Here is a 16,850-nt window from a genome sequence, read left to right as displayed (position 1 = left end):
TAAAGGTGGGGTAGAGCTTCACCCCACTTCGGGCTGTTTGGTTCACACTGCTCTCCGCTCTCCATAATCTTCTCTGTGACACAAGATGTACTCATTTCTCTTTGCTTTTTCCCATTTGGGAAGTTTTCATGAGATATGATGATGTATTTGCTGAAAGAAGAGAGCCAGGCTCCTGGGAGACTCTTCTGTGCTCCTGGGTCCATAGATACTGGTGTTGGTTCTGACCTACCATGTCCCACTCAGGACTTGACGCACCCTCGGGTCCCAACCCCCAGGAGAAACTGGCTATTCCTGTCCCACCCAGCCATTCATTCTTCCTTCCTTTAAGCACACAGAATGTTCTGAAATCATCCAAAGGAACCATGGAGGAAGAGAAGCACTTTCTTCAGATAATTCAGAGACACTATGTGGTGGCTCATACCTGTGACCTCATCACCTTTGGGATGAGGCAGAAAGAGGAAGATCTCTGTGAGTTCAAGGCTAGCTTGGTCTGCTTAGTGTTAGCTCCAGGCCAACCTCAGCTACAGTGTGAGAGCCTGTCTCAAAAAACTCAAACCAAACAAACCTCAGATTTTTTTTCTCGTATCTGGGATTTGATTAAAACTGGAAGAGGAGGAGGCGCACATTAAATGGGCAGGTGGGGGTGGGGAGCCATTTGCCTATTTGTTCTAGTTTCCAGTAATGGTCTATTCAGCAAAGCAGAAACCCACATTGCCAGATGGCTGCCTACTGTCCAGTGTGCAGGAGGGACAGTCTGTGAGAGGACAATAAGGTCTCCAGCCCTGGTGCCAGCTGTGAGTCAGTGTCACATGCCTGTCCTATGGAGAAGCAGCAGCAAACAGCCCCGGAAAGTTGCCTCTGGTGGGAGCGGAGGAAAGGCAGCCACAGAGACAAATCAGGAACCGTTTGGATCTTAACTATTCCCAAAGACCCCTGTGTTAAAGGTTTTGTCCCAAGATCATGGCACTGGTGTAAGCTGGAGGAGCCCTTTAAGTAGGCTTGGACCGAGGATAAGCTCAGCAGGAAAGTGCCTGCTGTACAGGTGGAGTGGGCAGCTTTGCTGCTGTTTGGTGGTGGCGGGTAAGGAAAGGGGGAGCCTAGAAGGTGGCTCTAGCGAGTCTCCCCAAAGAATATAATAGAAAATGGGGGAGCATGCAAGGATTAAACAGGCACCCAGCACAGGAAGGACTCATGTTTGGCTGCTATGGAAAAGTGGGAAATACCAATCACTCCAGAACTGGTGCCCACTATGGCCATGAGAGCCTTGAAGGCAATCAAGACCTGGGGAAGCTGTTTGAACAAATTCAATAAAGAGTGACTGGTTTAGGGTCCTAGCAGGGAGCAGGTGGATCCCCAGCTGGGTTTTTGAGATTCATAGAGGCCCAGTCTTCCGGAAGTGGGTATGAGGCTATGCGTGTCCACTGTAAGCAGGAAGTCGATCAGAACAGTAGCAGCCTAACCCTCCCCCGACGGTGGGATGCAGGGTGCTGTGACACCATGCCCATATCACCACTGGCTGATCCCCTAAAGGGGCTTAGAAAGCCAGGGTGGTCTTCAGGCACAAAGCAGGCTGCAGGTCCCTCTGGGTGCAGGTGATGGGGTGTAGCCCTCAGTGTCACCAAGTAAATTGGCCCTTGGAGATCTGGGAGTCAGGACCAGAGAGAAAGAAGAGTGTTTGGGGACCAGTGTATGTGGGTGCCTAGAGCCCTGGGAAGCCGCAGAAAGGAAAGGGGTTGGTTGGGCTGCGGGTCCCCTCTGGATTGAGTGTCCAGAGAGGCAGAGACTACAGAGCTGGGGCAGTGCCTGATGTGGAAGCAGCTTAAGAGGGGCCTGTAGGTCTCGAGGAGGGACGCAAAGTCAAACGCTGCCAGGAGGACAGACCACTGTGGACTCCACATTGTGGAGCTTGGTGGCTTCATCTGCTCATCAGAGAGAACTGGGACTCTGCATGGTGAAGGCAGAAGGGAAGCGTCATGGACCACAGAGGAGCTCTTCAGTTCTTCAGCCATGGTACAGACGGGGCAGATAGGAATTTTAGCCATTATCCATTACATATCCATTATATAGTACTTGCTATAGTGGGGTGACCACTCAGTCAGAGCCCCAAAACATCTGGATGAATATGAAGCACATGGTCACATTGTTTCCAAAATGTAGACACGAGGTGTCATCTAGAAAGACAGCCTGGTTGCTAAGAGGTGTCACCATTCACCATAGAAGGTAAGTACAGCAGGTTCCTTGTTTGTGTGAAGAAACAGAACCTGGAGGGAGGGGACAGAAACTAGCTTGAAGGCTCTAGACAGTGCTCCTCCACTGCTCCTGGGGGGCAATGTCCATTGAGAAGCTCTCCTTATGCTCAGCTTCCTTCTAGAAGGACCTGGAACAGATTTCCAGGGGCAGAGCCTGTCCACGGCCCGGATCTCTCGGGCTACAGTGCGACAGTGCGGGGCCATGTGTGCCGCAGGGCCAGCATGCACATCCACGCCCTCCACCAAGCAGGGTGACTTCTGTTTTAATTGACAGTTAAAAGCACATTTGGAAGTCAGGTAGCCCCAAAGTTTGCAGAAAAGCAATCCTTTATGTGTGCACACATGTTTCAGCCACCGCAGATGTTCGGGGCTCCAACAACCTCAGTCTCACCTGTCTTTCAGGTCAGCAAAGTGGAACGGGAGAAGAGCCAGGAGCTGAAGCAGGTGCGCGAACACGAGCAGCGAAAGCACGCGGTCCTGGTCACTGAGCTCAAGACCAAGCTGCACGAGGAGAAGATGAAGGAGCTGCAGGCAGTGCGGGAGGCGCTGTTAAGGCAGCACGAGGCCGAGCTGCTGAGGGTCATCAAGATTAAGGACAACGAGAACCAGCGGCTGCAGGCGCTTCTCAACACCCTGCGGGATGGCGCGCCTGACAAGGTGAAGACGGTGCTCCTGTGCGAGGCTAAGGAAGAGGCCAAGAAGGGCTTTGAGGTCGAGAAGGTCAAGATGCAGCAAGAGATCTCAGAGCTCAAGGGGGCCAAAAAGCAGGTGGAGGAGGCACTGACCATGGTCATACAGGCTGACAAGATCAAGGCCGCGGAGATCAGAAGTGTCTACCATCTGCACCAAGAAGAAATCGTCCGCATCAAGAAGGAGTGTGAGCGTGAGATCCGCAGGCTGGTACGTGGCTGCTGGGCAGGTGGGAAGGTGGGCAGCAGGGCACAGCTCGCTCTGGTCCTTCCCCAGGCCATTTTCTCCGCTCATGTACCTCACACCCTTCCTATTAGTTCTGAGGACTCCAGAGGTGCAGGAGTGCAGAGCCAGGTACCACAGGTAGGCAAGACCCCATCTGCCCCTCCATCTCAGCCAGCAGTGCACCTGATCCCCACTTAGAATAGGACATTTTCAAGTCATAATGCCTGTCCTCCCCAAGGGGCTGTGGAGGTGTACCAGGTTAAGCCAGGAGTCAGGTGAGGCTCATACACGGATGGCAGAGGAATTCTGAGCTGCTGGATGCCAGATCAAGGGAGGAGAGGGTCTTCATGTTGGTGAGAAGCCTAGAGCAGCTTTGAGATTCCTGTGCCATGCGTACCTCTAGGAAGACAATCCCCTAGGCATGACCCTGTTAGATGGCCAGTTGTACTTGATGGCTGGAAGCATCTGTGTATCCTAGGAAGCCCACAGACCAGGCATCCTGAGACAAGGACTGGTCCAGCCAGCGTTCTCAGGCCCGGTGCTAAAAAGCAGAAGAGAACATTCAGGAGTTGTGAGGAATGGGTTGGGTGTGACTCCTCTCTTGGAAAGTGTGTTTCTCAGGAATGTGGGGAACAGTGGAGATCTACCTGAGAGGCGCAGCCCTTAGTGTTGGTTACTTTCTATTGATGTGCTAAGACACCATGACCAAGGGAACTTATGCTGGGGGATAATAGTCCATGGTGGCAGAGTGGAGGTTAGCAGGTAGCAGGCCTGGAGCACCAGCTGGGAGCTCACATTTCAAACCACAAGCAGGGAACAGAAAAAGTGCCAAGGGGATGGTGAAAAGCTTTAGAAATCTCAAGCCTACCTCCTCCAGTGACCCAGTGACACACCTCCTCCTATAAGGCCACACCCCCAACTCCTTCCCAACCAGCCACCATCTGGGGATCAACTATTCAAATGTCAGGGACTTACGAAGGAGAAGGACGACTCATTCAAATCACCAGAAGGACCCTAGGCATTAAGGCACTCCTTAGTAGGATGTAGCCATCTTTCTAGTTAGGGTACCCAGGCAGTCATCCTTCCTCCACTTCCCTGGGTTTCTGGTGTCCAGAGACATGCTACAGGCCACACCACTTCACAGAATTTAAGGAGATGGCAGCGATTTTCTGGACATCACCGGAAAGAGGAATGTGGGCATTGCGAAGGAAACATGAATTTGCCATGATGAACACAGGGTGTCTGCCCTATTCCTAACCTGAAAGCCCCGCCCCTTTCCAGAATGTTCCCTGCTCCAATACCCCTGCCCCTCTCTATCTGTCCAGAACCATATGTTGTCATTACCTTTAGTGACCCCAGGATGTGGTCTGACCATATGATGTCACGTGGTGTGGCTCTGCCCTAGCCTGTCTATCTGGAGCAGTAAGGCAGCTGACAGCAGGCTGCTGGGAAAATGCATTCTGCCTGCTACATCGCCCTTTCCTTTGTCCTGCTTGGAGATGGCGTCCTAGTGTCCATAGCAGAGGAAGGCAACCTTAATTCTCCACAAAGCTTGTTAAGAAAATATCTGTGCTCCACAGTCCCCTCCCACTCTGGTTTGGGTCCCTAGCGGCAAAAACCTGTGACCTCTCCAGCTGGTGGCCCTGGACTTTATCCCAGACTGTCACAGTATGTTTGAGCTATTTCTTGCCTTTAGTCTATGCTGCCTCCTCTCTCCTGCATGCAATGCCTCCCTCCCAAAGTGCTGTGCCTTCGTTGCTCCCAGCCCGGCTTCACCATAGTGTACCGGGTACATCTCAGCAGGAAGTAGATGCTGTGTCCTCTGAGAAACCCCCAAGGAAAGCTGGAGAAAGGTGAGGAGGAGAGTCCTGGGTCTGATGAGTCTGGGGCTCATCACTGGGTCTACAGATCCAGAGGGAAGGGCAGCGCTCAGCACAGGAGAGCATCAGGGGCAGGACCCAGTCAGCTCCTGTCAACTCCCAACCCAAGAGGGAGCAGGGAGTACGTGTCCAGATGGCTCACCTCCCACTGACCCATAGACCCAGAGGAGACCAGCATGGAGGAGTAGGTGGGACCACTGCAGGGAGGACCAGTTCCCCCATCCAGAAAGACCTCACACATACTAGGCAACATGTGTGTTATTATTATTGAGCCACATCCCTAGCTCTCCACCTTTTCGGTTACAGAGCCTGACAGGAAGGTAGAGAGAAGATTCAGGGGGCAGAGAGCATCTGGGGGGTAGCTCTATCTTGGCTGAGGGAAGGATATACGGTTCCATTCCTGCTGCTGAGAGTTACAGACAGTGCCTCAGGGTCCATCCCATTGCACCGCGTAGCTCACACATCTGTGTTTTCCTTTGAGGCTTTTTTTTGTTGTTGTTCGCTTAGTTTCCTAAGAGTCTGTGTCACTCATGCACACCACATTTCCAGTAGAATGGTGAACCTCTCAATGCTGTCAAAAAAAAAAAATCAGAATTTCAGCCATTTGCCTTTGTGGTTCAGCCTCAAAGCACCGCATCTCCTCTGTCTCTTTACAAGTGCACAGCCGGACAATGCTGGACCTTTCTTCATTACTCAAATCCCCTGCCCTTTCCCTGCCATGTTCTCCACCAGCCCTACCTTCTCCTTGCACTTAGGATGCCTCTGCAATGGCACTGTGCTGTGTGGATAGCACAGGCGTCCGCTCATCTACTCCAGGCAGGCAGGCAGGCGCTCTCTCTAACTGTCCTCAGCTGGGGAAACCTGCGGTCTGTGTCTAAGTCTCCTTCTTGCCTCTCATCTCCCTTCCCACATCTGCTCATCAGAAGTTGGGCCTTTGAATTCACACTGAACTTATTATTTTTCTCCTGACCTTGGCTTTCTGTTCTATTTTTTAGGAAGCACCCTCAACTTCCCTGCTTATTTCAATTATTCTAAGTGTCAAAGGTACTTGCTCTCTGAAGTAAACCCCTTGGCTCCCTCTCCCCAGTCACCTAAATGAGAGCAGCTCTTCTCTGAGAACGTTCCGCTTTCAAAGGTTCAGCTCCTTCCTTGTCTGTGCCATGGCAGAGGCCCTGTCCACTCCTGGCTTTCCTGTTGAACAATTCTCTTAGCCTCTCCTTTACACCCCAGTTGGGGAAACACAGTGTGGGTGTGTATGTGCGTGCATGCCTGCGTGTGTGTATGTGTGTGTGGTGTGTGTGTGTTTGTGTGTGTGTGTGTGTGTGTGTGGTGTGTAATGTGTAAAGGCTCTGATACAAGGGGCTCTAAAGTGAACTTTCAAAAATTACACAAGCGGGCAACAGTACTTTCATTTTTTTTTTCTTTCCAAAGAAGAATTCCAGTCACTTCAGTTGGGGAAAGAAAAACTAAAAACATCAGGAAGGAAAACAATAATTAAACATTTTACTGCAGGTGAAGTGACTTTATGTGTCAAATATTCCAATAAATACACAAAAATAGGACAGAAGATGTAGCCCATGGTGGAACCCTTGCTTCACATGCTCCAGGCCTGGGTTCAGTTTCATTCCCAGAACACGTTAAACTGAATAAGAAACCAGAGCCTTTACAACCCAAAGACGGCTCTCAGATGCAGTGTTCTCCATGATCATCATCCTCTCCACAGAGCCATGGAGTATCCAAGTAGAAGATATGGCACAGTCCCCAGAGGCTCTGGCGTTCTAATTAAAGGACAGTCGGGAAACAAGTTTTCCTGGTTCAAAGGATCTCAGGGTTTCCCCCTAGAGAATCCATAGTCACTCTGGAGAATCCTCTGTGCCTGTCATTTTATACACACCCTATTGACAAGGTCAGTATACCGTGGCCTGGAGTCCAAGAGCTCCGCTTGTCATCCAATCCAGTCCAACACCAAAGGGCCTTGGGTTTGTTCCAACTGCTGCATTACTCACGATCTCCACCAGGTGTCACTGTTGGAGACCATTCATAGGTTTATGCTGGGATGGAGATTTGCTTCTGACCCTTGACCTCAACTGCCCGTGCATAGCCATTGGAGGAGCAACTTGCTTCTTCCCTACTCCCGAGTCCACCTTCAGACGCTGCTTCCAGAGACTAGCCATAGATAAATTGTACAATTTAATGACATAATAAAAAACCTAAAGAACGGTCTTGACCAGGAGGCATGAGGCGCTAGAGCAAGCCAATGTGTTCCTGGGTCAAGTCACTGTTACCTATGAGTCCAGAAGCTAGGGCTAAGGCTCCGGGTGTAGGGCAACCTCTTGTGACATTGGCCAATGGGGGCCTCCTTACTGATGGGGTCTCAGAACTGCCTATATCCCTTGGCCCCTAGTTTGTAAGAGGATCCTGCTTTCTGAAACCTAACTGTGAATTTGGGCTGACTCTCTAGATTCCACAGAAGCATCTGGGGTGGGCATCAAGCATATAACAAGAAGACTTTGAAGGTCTCTTTAGAAGGGTGGGGCCCAGGTGTTATCGCTTGGGGAGAGAGGGCAAGACTTGGTATGGACAAAGAGTCTGAGGTATTTCTGAGGATACCAGGGATAGGAGCTGTCTGGAGCAGAAACTGAAGCAGGGCAGAGCAAAGGAGTGTGTGTGTGTGGGGGGGGGGTCACTTATAGACAGGCTAACCCAGGGGCTGAGCACAGGGCTGAGCAAAGGCGGGGGGGGTGTCACTTATAGACAGGCTAACCCAGGGGCTGAGTACAGGGCTGAGAGTGGCTTTGGATCAGAGACAAGTGGAATAGTCCCTGGGTCCCACCCAGTTCGGCACAGATGTTGTGTACAGATGTTGTACACCCAGTCTGTGTACAGATGTTGACTGGGGCTTTGACCTAGAGACAGGGCAATGGCCTCCCTGGGCCCAGCAGGCCAGAGAAATCTTGTTCCTAAGTCCCAAGGCAGCAGACTAGCTCAGTTTACTCATGCATGGAGATATGAGCTGCACAAGGCAAGATAAGCTGGGACTCTAGGGACCGTCCCCATGGAGAAACCTTGGCTACAGTTACATTTGAGAACCTTTAACTGTCTCTGTTCTTTGCGCTATCTGGCAGAGACTGCCATTTCTTCACTGGGCACACTGACTAGAATAGGGCCTTAGACTGTGTGGTGTGACAAAGGCCAAGAACTCCAGGTCAGGAGCAATGCTGCTGAAGGAAGTGGGTCTTGGGAGCTCTCCACAGACTGATGTGTCATCTAAGATAGAGTGTTTGAACAGGGGCCGTGGCCCCAAAGAGGACTGGCACATCAATCAGTGGGCAGGCTACAGCTAGGACTGCTGTGAGGGCATAAACCTAGGAATCCCGCTGAAGTCCAGGCCCTGGGGCAGAACACAGTGGACCAAGATTCCATCCCCAAGTGTTCTGGGTGGAATAACTGGGCTGGGGAAGGGAACTGAGAAGGTTCCAGGTAATCTTAGAACCACCATAGCAGGCACTATAATTTGAAGCTCTGTCTCTCGGCTCTGGTCAGTGGCGTTGTCCAAGGATAATTCAAGTCTGTTTGAGGTAGTGCTTAGAGTAGGTGCTCGGCTGAATGTCACATGCTGACCCAGGGCCAGGCTGAGCCACACCTGCCGTCAGAGCCAGTGGCGTGCTGGTCTCAGGGCCCTAAATGATGGGCTAGGATGTGGCCTAGTAGAACTCAGGAGCCTCAGAGAAAGGCTGGTGGAGAAAAGAGAGAAGAAAGCATGGCCAAGGTGCCACCAATAAACACCTAAGACGCATTTGTCTCGGGTGCGTGGCGTGGCTTGTGACAGCAAGGCCTCGAGACTCCTATCTGGGTCCAGCAGTCTTCTCACTTGTGACCAGAAAGTTATAGTGTGCGGAGTGAGGATTGAGAACTGTTTGTCCACCTCTGCCCTTCATGGGAGTTCGTCATTCAGACCCTCTCTGGTAACAGGTGGGACCTGTGTGACTCTCTTGGTTTCCTCTGTGCACAGCCTACTGCAGGCTCCCGGGTAAGCCAGTCCCTGGTGGCTTTCTTGGCCAAATTTTAAGTCATGTCACAGTGAAGTAAAAGGGATGGGGAATCTCATGCTCAAAGGTTCTGGAACATTCTGCACAGGCTCACTGTGATCTCAGACGGGGATGACTCCCACCTCACAGCCCTGCCTTCCTCAGAGCCTCCAGCCCATGACGCACCAAGGGCAGGGCTGTGCTGAGCATTGGAGCATCCGTGCAGGGTTGCCCTCGAGTCTGGGAGGGTTCTGCTGTGCAAGCACACAGCAGTTGCACGCAGAGTGCATTTTCTAAAATGCGACCGCGGGCTGTTATTCAAAACTCCATAAAATAGAGGAATTACAGACAAAAAGCAATTTCCTCTCCCTCATAAACCTCAGTGGTTTACAGTATCAGCCCCTTCTGCGCAGGCATTAGAGTAGTTAGCTAATGTGCTGTGCTAATACACAGCACTAATGAAAACCCTATAAAAAGGCTATAAAAGTGAAGCCAACCCCCAAGGCACCAAGCACCAGGCTGGAGGGTTGGGCCTGGCCTTGAGTTTCCAGGACTTTGTTTCACCAAGGACGTGTGTCTTGTGGGGAGGTGTCAGGGAGGCGTGGAGGCCCTCTTCTTGTTGGAACAGGCAAAGTCACTGGTTCCTTTTGATAACAATGCCACCAGATACAATGGTAGCTTTCCCAAGTCCCTGAACGCTCTCCAGGAATGCTTCCGGTTTTGCCAAAAATCCACGAATTCAGTATAAGCCACCACAGCCCAGCTGCCAATCTCACAGCTGATTTGTCTATCTTCTGGGGAACGTCTCCCAGCAGACACTGCTGTGCAAGACGAGGTTAGATCCCAGGGCCAAGGTCTTAGCCACAGATGTCCACTGAACGGGCTTATTTGGAATGCACTTAGGCAAATCAAGAGTGTTTTAAAAACGTCAATGCATAGATAGACAGTACACAGACATAACTGGAGTTGAATGCTGGGCACTCATACTTGCTTTTCAGTCCGTCTTTAGACCGAGGGACAACTGCTAAGCAGGAAAGGCACAAGTCCAGAGGACAGTCCAGGGACTGCAACTGGTATCTGTGTGTAGCCACCGTTGAATTCAGAGACCTCGTACCTGCAAACACTTCCCAGAGATGCCTTTCCTGCATGTTGCTCTTGCTTCTCCCACCTTCCTGGGAAGCACAGCAGCATGTTCCCTGGTAGTCCAGCCGTGTGTTAGCCATTCTTCCCTGAAGGAGTTCACGCTGTTTCAGGTTTGGGCTGTTGCAAACATTACAATCATGTCCTTGGGTGGCCTTGTGTACTGGCTTCTCCTGCTATGGGTGTGGCCAAGGGGAGTGCTGGACCACAGAAGGAGCCAGTGCCAACCTCAGAGGACTCAGTTGACCGAGGTGAACCTACTTCCTCTCTACCCTCCAGGGCCCAGGCCCCCTTTATTCCAACTTGGGACCACAGCCAGTGCTGCAGCTCTGTCACGGTAGAGAGAACTACCTCCCCATCCTTGTGCCACGGACACATTGTATTTGTTAAGTGCCTTTTCACATACATTGGCTCTTTTAACCAGGAGAATGTTTTTCCTGATGGACTTCCATACTTCTTTCTGTATTCTGGCTAGCACAGCAGCCTTCTCGGTGTGGCTGCCCCGGGGACCCCAGCAGCATCTGTGGATGAGCGCGGCTCCTGACACCAAGGAGGTGCATCTGCCCCATCGGTTCTTTTCATGTGCAGTTTGTGTGCTGCTTAGGCATCCTTTACCACTCTAAGGTCTTGCAAACGTTCCTGTACTGTCACCAGATAGGATATGGTCTTGTCCCCTGGTCCATGTAATATCTGCTTTTGTATGTGGTATGAAATGGTTCCTTACTTGCTCTGGGAACATCTACCATTGTGGAACAAATTTTGGGAAGTCTGCAGCCCTCCGCTATCTGCAGTCTTGTTCTGGCTTGTATCACGTGTCCCTATTGCTGTGGGTTGTTTTTGACCCTATCAAAATCTGTCTGTTTTTCTACCCGGTGTTAGCACAGCATCTTAATCCTGTCACCGTGAAATAATTCTTGGCATCTCACCAAGTGTCAATTCTTCAGCTTTGCTCTTTAACTCCTACGATATCATCTTAATTTCCCCGTACCATTTAGATCAATCAGTGCATCGGCTTCCACAGAAAAGCATTTCTCCCCACCTTTAGGAAGAGGTGCAGTCTGCTGTCCTGCAGCTTTTCTGTGATTTCTCCCAGCCACGCTTCATGTAGCTCTCTCTAGATCTTGCCTTCTTTTGCTGGATTTCTTTGTATTTGATATTTGGTGCTATTTGACTTGGCATTGCTTTTTTTCCATTTTAAAAGATCTTCCTAATTTTTGCTGATGATACATAGAAATATCACTTGTTTTTAAACTGATTTTGAACCTTGCAGCCTTCACTTGTAACTCCCATCTGTAGATTGGCTTTGGATTTGCAATGGACAGCCAGGTCTGATGGCACAGGTATACAATCCCAGCTACTCAGGAAGCTGAAAGAGGAGGGCTGTGACTTCGAGTCCTGCCTGGACAGTTAGTGAGAGCCTGTCTCAAAACAAAAAGCAAAAGAGGGTCAAGGTTGTATCTATGTGATAGAACATTTGCCTGTATGTGCAAGGCCCTGGGTTTAACCCTCACTACCAAAGAAACCCCATGCCTTTTATGCATGTATTCACATCATGATGAATAAAGACAGCTTGATCCTTCCTTTGCACTTGCGTGCCTTTGGTTTCTAGTCTTAGTGCACTGGTTCAGATTACAAGTAGAGTTTTGCAGGTTATTTCCAGTTCCTCCCTGCTCCCTAACCAGCGCATACTTTCTCCCTGGAGATGCTGTCAGCTGCGGGTGGTTAGGGAAACCCTTGTTGAGAATAGGAATGCCCTGAGGCTTTAATTTGCTAAAGACTCTTTCCATGAGTGGCTATGGGATCCCATCAAGAGCTAACTCAGCATAAACTCAGATGACAGTATGGGCTTTTTCTTTATCTCATTGAGGAGAGAAATTGCATTCATTGCTTTGCAAATGCAAACTCAGCATGACATTCTGGGGATGACTCTTACTTGGGCACTAGGCATTGTTTTGTCTTTCATTACCACACTGAAGATTCCCTCCCACTTCATTACAGGATTCTTGCCAGGTTGTGTGATCTAAATTTGGCTGATTTTATAAAATGATTCTTAGAAACATCTTTTTTTCTACTCTTCTTATGAGTTTTTGAGGGGGTGGGCAGAATTTTGTTCTCTAGTCTAGACTGGCCTTGAACTCACCACTGTATGAGTGCACAGCCTCCTGAGTGCTGGAATTACATAAGTAGACCACCATCTCTGTTTTGAATTTCTTTTTATTATTATTAGTCATAGTATATTTCTTTTTCCAGTGTTTGGACAAAGTCACTAGTGAAGGTCATTGGGACTAGAATTTTCTTTGTGGAATATTTTCAAATTATGAATTGTTGACAGAAGTTTCTGTCCTACCCAGTCCCACAGCCAGTCAGTCCCAAAGAAACACCCAGAGGTCTACAGTAATTATAAAATGGTTCGCCTGATAGCTCAGGCTTTCTTATTAACTAACTCTTACATCTTACATTAATCTGTAATTCTTGTCTGTTAGCCACGTAACTTGGTACCTTTTATCAGTGAGGCATTCTCATCTTGCATCCTCTCCATCCAGGTGACCACTGCAGACTGAGCCTTTTCTCTTCCCAGAATTCTCCTGTTCTGGTCACCCCACCTATACTTCCTGCCTGGCTATTGGCCAATCAGCATTTTATTAAACCAATAAAAGTGACAAATCTTTACAGGGTGCAAGACTATTGTCCCACAGCAATGAACAAAATTTATTTAATAGATAGAACCTTTTCACATTTTTTTACTTCTGTGTCAAGTTTACTTTTTTATTCAAGTTTAGTATTAAAAAAAAAGTATTTCTTAAGGAAAGTGTCCAATTCATATAAATCCTTAAATTATATCGATATTAAAATTGCTCTTAAATTCTCTGACTATATTTTGATGTCTGAGAAGTCTATGATGACATGAGTTCTCCTCCTCCTCTCTTCCTATTTCTTCTTTCCCATCCCTTCCTCACCTTCTCCTCTGTCCCTGTTCCACTATTTAGGACCAGTGGAGATTCTTGAATCTGAAATGATGTCTTTCAGAGGGTTTGAGAAACTCTTCACCATTACTTGGGCAAATATTTCCTCCCTTTTCCCCTCTTTCCACTCACATGTGTATTAGAAATCTTAACTTTTCCTGTTCCTTCTTTTTTTAATGTAATTTACTTTTATTTGGGAGGGGGGTTAGTTCAAGACAGGGTTTCTCTGTAGCTTTGGAGCCTGTCCTGGAACTAGCCCTTATAGACCAGGCTGGCTTCGAACTCATAGAGATCCGCCTGCCTCTGCCTCCCAAGTGCTGAGATTAGAGGCAGTGCCTCCACCTCCTGAATATGTAATTACTTTTATTTTATGTTCATTGGTGTTTTGCCTGCATGTATGCCTGTGTGAGGTGTCAGAAGCCCTGGAACTGGAGTTACAGACAGGTGTGAGCAGGTATGAGCTGTCATGTGGGTGCTGGGAACTGAACACGGGTCCTCTGCAAGAGCAGCCAGTGCTCTTAAGTTGTCTCTTCAACCCCCACTACACTCCTCTCCTCCTTAAGCATTTCTTTTTTGTATCTCTCTCTCTCTCTCTCTCTCTCTCTCTCTCTCTCTCTATCGCTCTGATTTTTCAAGATAGAGTTTCTCTGTGTTACAGCTGTGGCTGTCCTGGCACTCACTTTATTGACCAGGCTGGCCTCGAACTCACAGAGATCCTCCTACCTCTGTTTCCTTAGTGCTGGGATTAAAGGTGTACACCACCACCACTCAGCTCTTTTCATATTTCTTTTCCCTCTTTACCTCCTGGATATTATCTGTGACTTTTTATACTGGGTTTGTGATTCTGCTGAGTCCAGTAAGCTAATAAAATTCCTAATTTAGATATTGAATGTTTTCATAGATTATAATTCTCAACTGAATTGCATTTTAACCATTTTCTATCTCTATGAGGAAATACTTATATGTGACTTAAATGTATATTTGTGTGTGCGTGTGTTTACTGTGTGTGCTGCTTGTATACATATGTGCATGGGTGCACGTGCTCTTGAATGAATGCACACAGAGGCAACAGGATGGATGTCGGGTACCTAGTTGTATAACATTCCATACTCTCTCCTTGAGACAAGGTCTCTCACTGAACCTGGAGACAGGCTGAAGGCCAGCAAGCCCCAGCAGTCCTGTCTCTGTTCTCCACAAAATACTGGGATTGTTGGTGTACGTGGCCACACCCAACTTTTTACATCAGTGCTGGGTACCAAAATTCAGGTTCTCATGCATATACAACACATCTCTTACCCACAAACTGTCTCTCTAGACTCATTTTTTAAAAGGCAGGGTTTCACATTGTCCAGGCTTCCTGTCGCCTTGTTATGCATCTGAGGATGACTTTGGACTTCTAGTTGTTCTTCTACTTCCTGGATGCGAGGATTACCAATGTGTACCCTCACACCTGGCAAGAAAAACATTTTTAAAAAACTTAATTTTTCCTCTATGTGCATTGGTGTTTTGCCTCCATGTGTGCATGTGGATGCCAAATATCATGGAACTGGAGTTATGGACAGTTGTAAGCTGCAAGTGGGTGCTGAGAATTGAACCCGTTTCCTCTGGAAGAACAGTGCTCTTAACTGATGAGCAATCTTTCCAGTCCCAAGACAAACATTTTAAGACACTAACCCTATTGATGATTTTCAGTGTGTTGATCCCAATTACTTTTGCAGGTTCTGTTCTACTAACTCTAATATCTCGTTCATCTCCAGGCCTGCTTTTACATCTGCTTTATCTGATTTGTCTCGCTCATCTCCAGGATCTTACATCTGATTTATCTGATTTGTCTCGCTCATCTCCAGGATTTTACATCTGCTTTATCTCTATGACTGTTACTTTTCCATGTCTTCCAACAAGTGTCGCCATTTTGGTACATCCCTGACACTGTGAAGGCAGGGTCATTATATCTCTAAAGAATAGTTTCCTTCTGGGTCTGGTTGGGTTTTAGAACAGATCTGTTTCGCCCTCATTACTCTGAAGTCCTTGTTTATGGTAGCTGTTGTGGGTTCTGCAGCAGCCTTTTCAGCCTCTGGCCAAATGGCCACCCCACTCATCAAGGTGAGCTGTTTCCAGGGAGGGAGACCCCCAGGGAAAGGCTGACCAAGGCTCCTACCTGCGTTTCTGTCTCCAGCATCCTACTCCGGCACTGTGTGCTTGTTTAGTGCACAGAATTGCTGACCCTGCAAGGCTAAGTGTAGCGTCAACTTCCCCTCCATGTCTGGAACTAACAAAGGGCTTTTTCTAGAAGATTCCAGCGGGATCCACCATTGTTGTTCTGTTGACAGACTGCCACAAGATTGTGGGTACCTGAACATTCTGTCCATAGTAACTAATGCTCAGCCATGCCACAAATCCTCCTGTGTCTCTGGAACATTAAGGGTGGAGTATGTGTCAAGCCTAGAATGTCTTAATTGCCTTCTCCACACCAACTCTCAGACTGCCCCTGAGAATGACCTGAGGCTTGAGTAGCTGTCACTCTGGCTTTCTCAGCTCCAGTTCATCTAGACCCTCCCTACCCTCTGCTGTCTAGGCTGCACCTGGGCCACCACCAGGCTCTCCATCTGGTCAGCATTTTCGGTCCCATCTCTCTTTTCACCCTCAACCCTCAAGGGCTTGTCCCTGCTCTCACCACCTGACTAAGCCCTTCCAGGAGCTGCTTTTAGGAAAATGAGCCCCACTCCAAAGCACCGAGGCCTTCCTCACCTCCCACACACCCTGCAGAACAGCAACATTTGCTGTTGGGGGAGGTGTCATCTATCGAATCTGGAGAGTCACTGGAAGAAGACAGATGGTGTGAGCGCCCTCTATTGTCAGTGAGAAGCACTGGGTGCCAGGTGCCAGTCCTAGGAACTGGTTGATTCAGATGGAAGCAGCCACAGTTGTGAGGGACCCACAACGGTGGGTGGTGTGCCCTGAGTGGCAGGCAGCCCTGGTGGCCATTTGGGGGTATAAATGGAGGAACGATTCTCAGTACAGCAGTCAGGGATGGATCATGTCTACTGTCAGCTGTGGCAGGGGAACAGGGGAGGTGCCCCTAAGCTCTACCTCTGTGTCTGAGGGTGAGGATCTGCCAGTTGACGGGGTTGACAGGGCCACAAGAAGTTCTGATGCAGAGCTGTTCGGGTCACATGAGGGGAAGCAACATAATGAGCATGCTCTCTGAGTCAGGATATGAGGCACTGTAAGCTCGGGACAAGCATCCTCCTGACCACCCCTTCCTGGAAACGCACAGTCCCAGGGAACTCCCCTGTGGTTTCCAGATAATGTCTATAACTGAGAATTCGAGGCAGTGGCAAGAGACTGGCAAAGGCAGGAGGAGTCCTGGCGGTAACCAGCAGGCTCCGGCATGATTCTGAATGTCAGCCTCCCATCCCAGGAGCACACTGTTTTGTGTGTCCATGCTGATTTTGGCGCAGAGCGGATGGGGTCAGGAGAGGGCATGTGCCGGTGTGTGGTATCAGGATGCTGCCACAGGCATCTAGGAGAGGCAACAGCTTAGATGACCCATTCCTCCAGGTTTCGTGGGACTTACCAGGGTTAGTGGTGGGGACATGCTCAAGAAATCCCTTGGTCTAGACTCACAGGAAGGTTACTTGCCAGATGTGGGGATGTGTGTGGACCCAAAAGAAG

The 16,850-nt window shown here is 49.1% G+C and overlaps 1 protein-coding gene across 11 annotated transcripts in view; it reads left to right on the top strand.

Moving 5' to 3' along the window:
- Window positions 1–16,850, top strand: part of Jakmip3 (Janus kinase and microtubule interacting protein 3) — a 136,733-nt gene that overhangs the window by 72,299 nt on the left and 47,584 nt on the right. For all 11 annotated transcript variants that reach the window (XM_041666622.1, XM_041666628.1, XM_041666629.1 and 8 more), the window contains exon 3: window positions 2,652–3,149. In XM_041666622.1, the coding sequence (XP_041522556.1) occupies window positions 2,652–3,149 (498 nt within the window). The remainder of the gene's footprint in view (window positions 1–2,651; window positions 3,150–16,850) is intronic.

This window comes from Microtus oregoni, unplaced genomic scaffold (genome assembly GCF_018167655.1).
Source record: "Microtus oregoni isolate MIOR12 unplaced genomic scaffold, Mior012 000016F_ref0000370, whole genome shotgun sequence".
Lineage (NCBI taxonomy): Eukaryota > Metazoa > Chordata > Mammalia > Rodentia > Cricetidae > Microtus > Microtus oregoni.
Note: the sequence above shows the minus strand (reverse complement) of the source record. Positions and strands in the feature narration are given on the sequence as shown.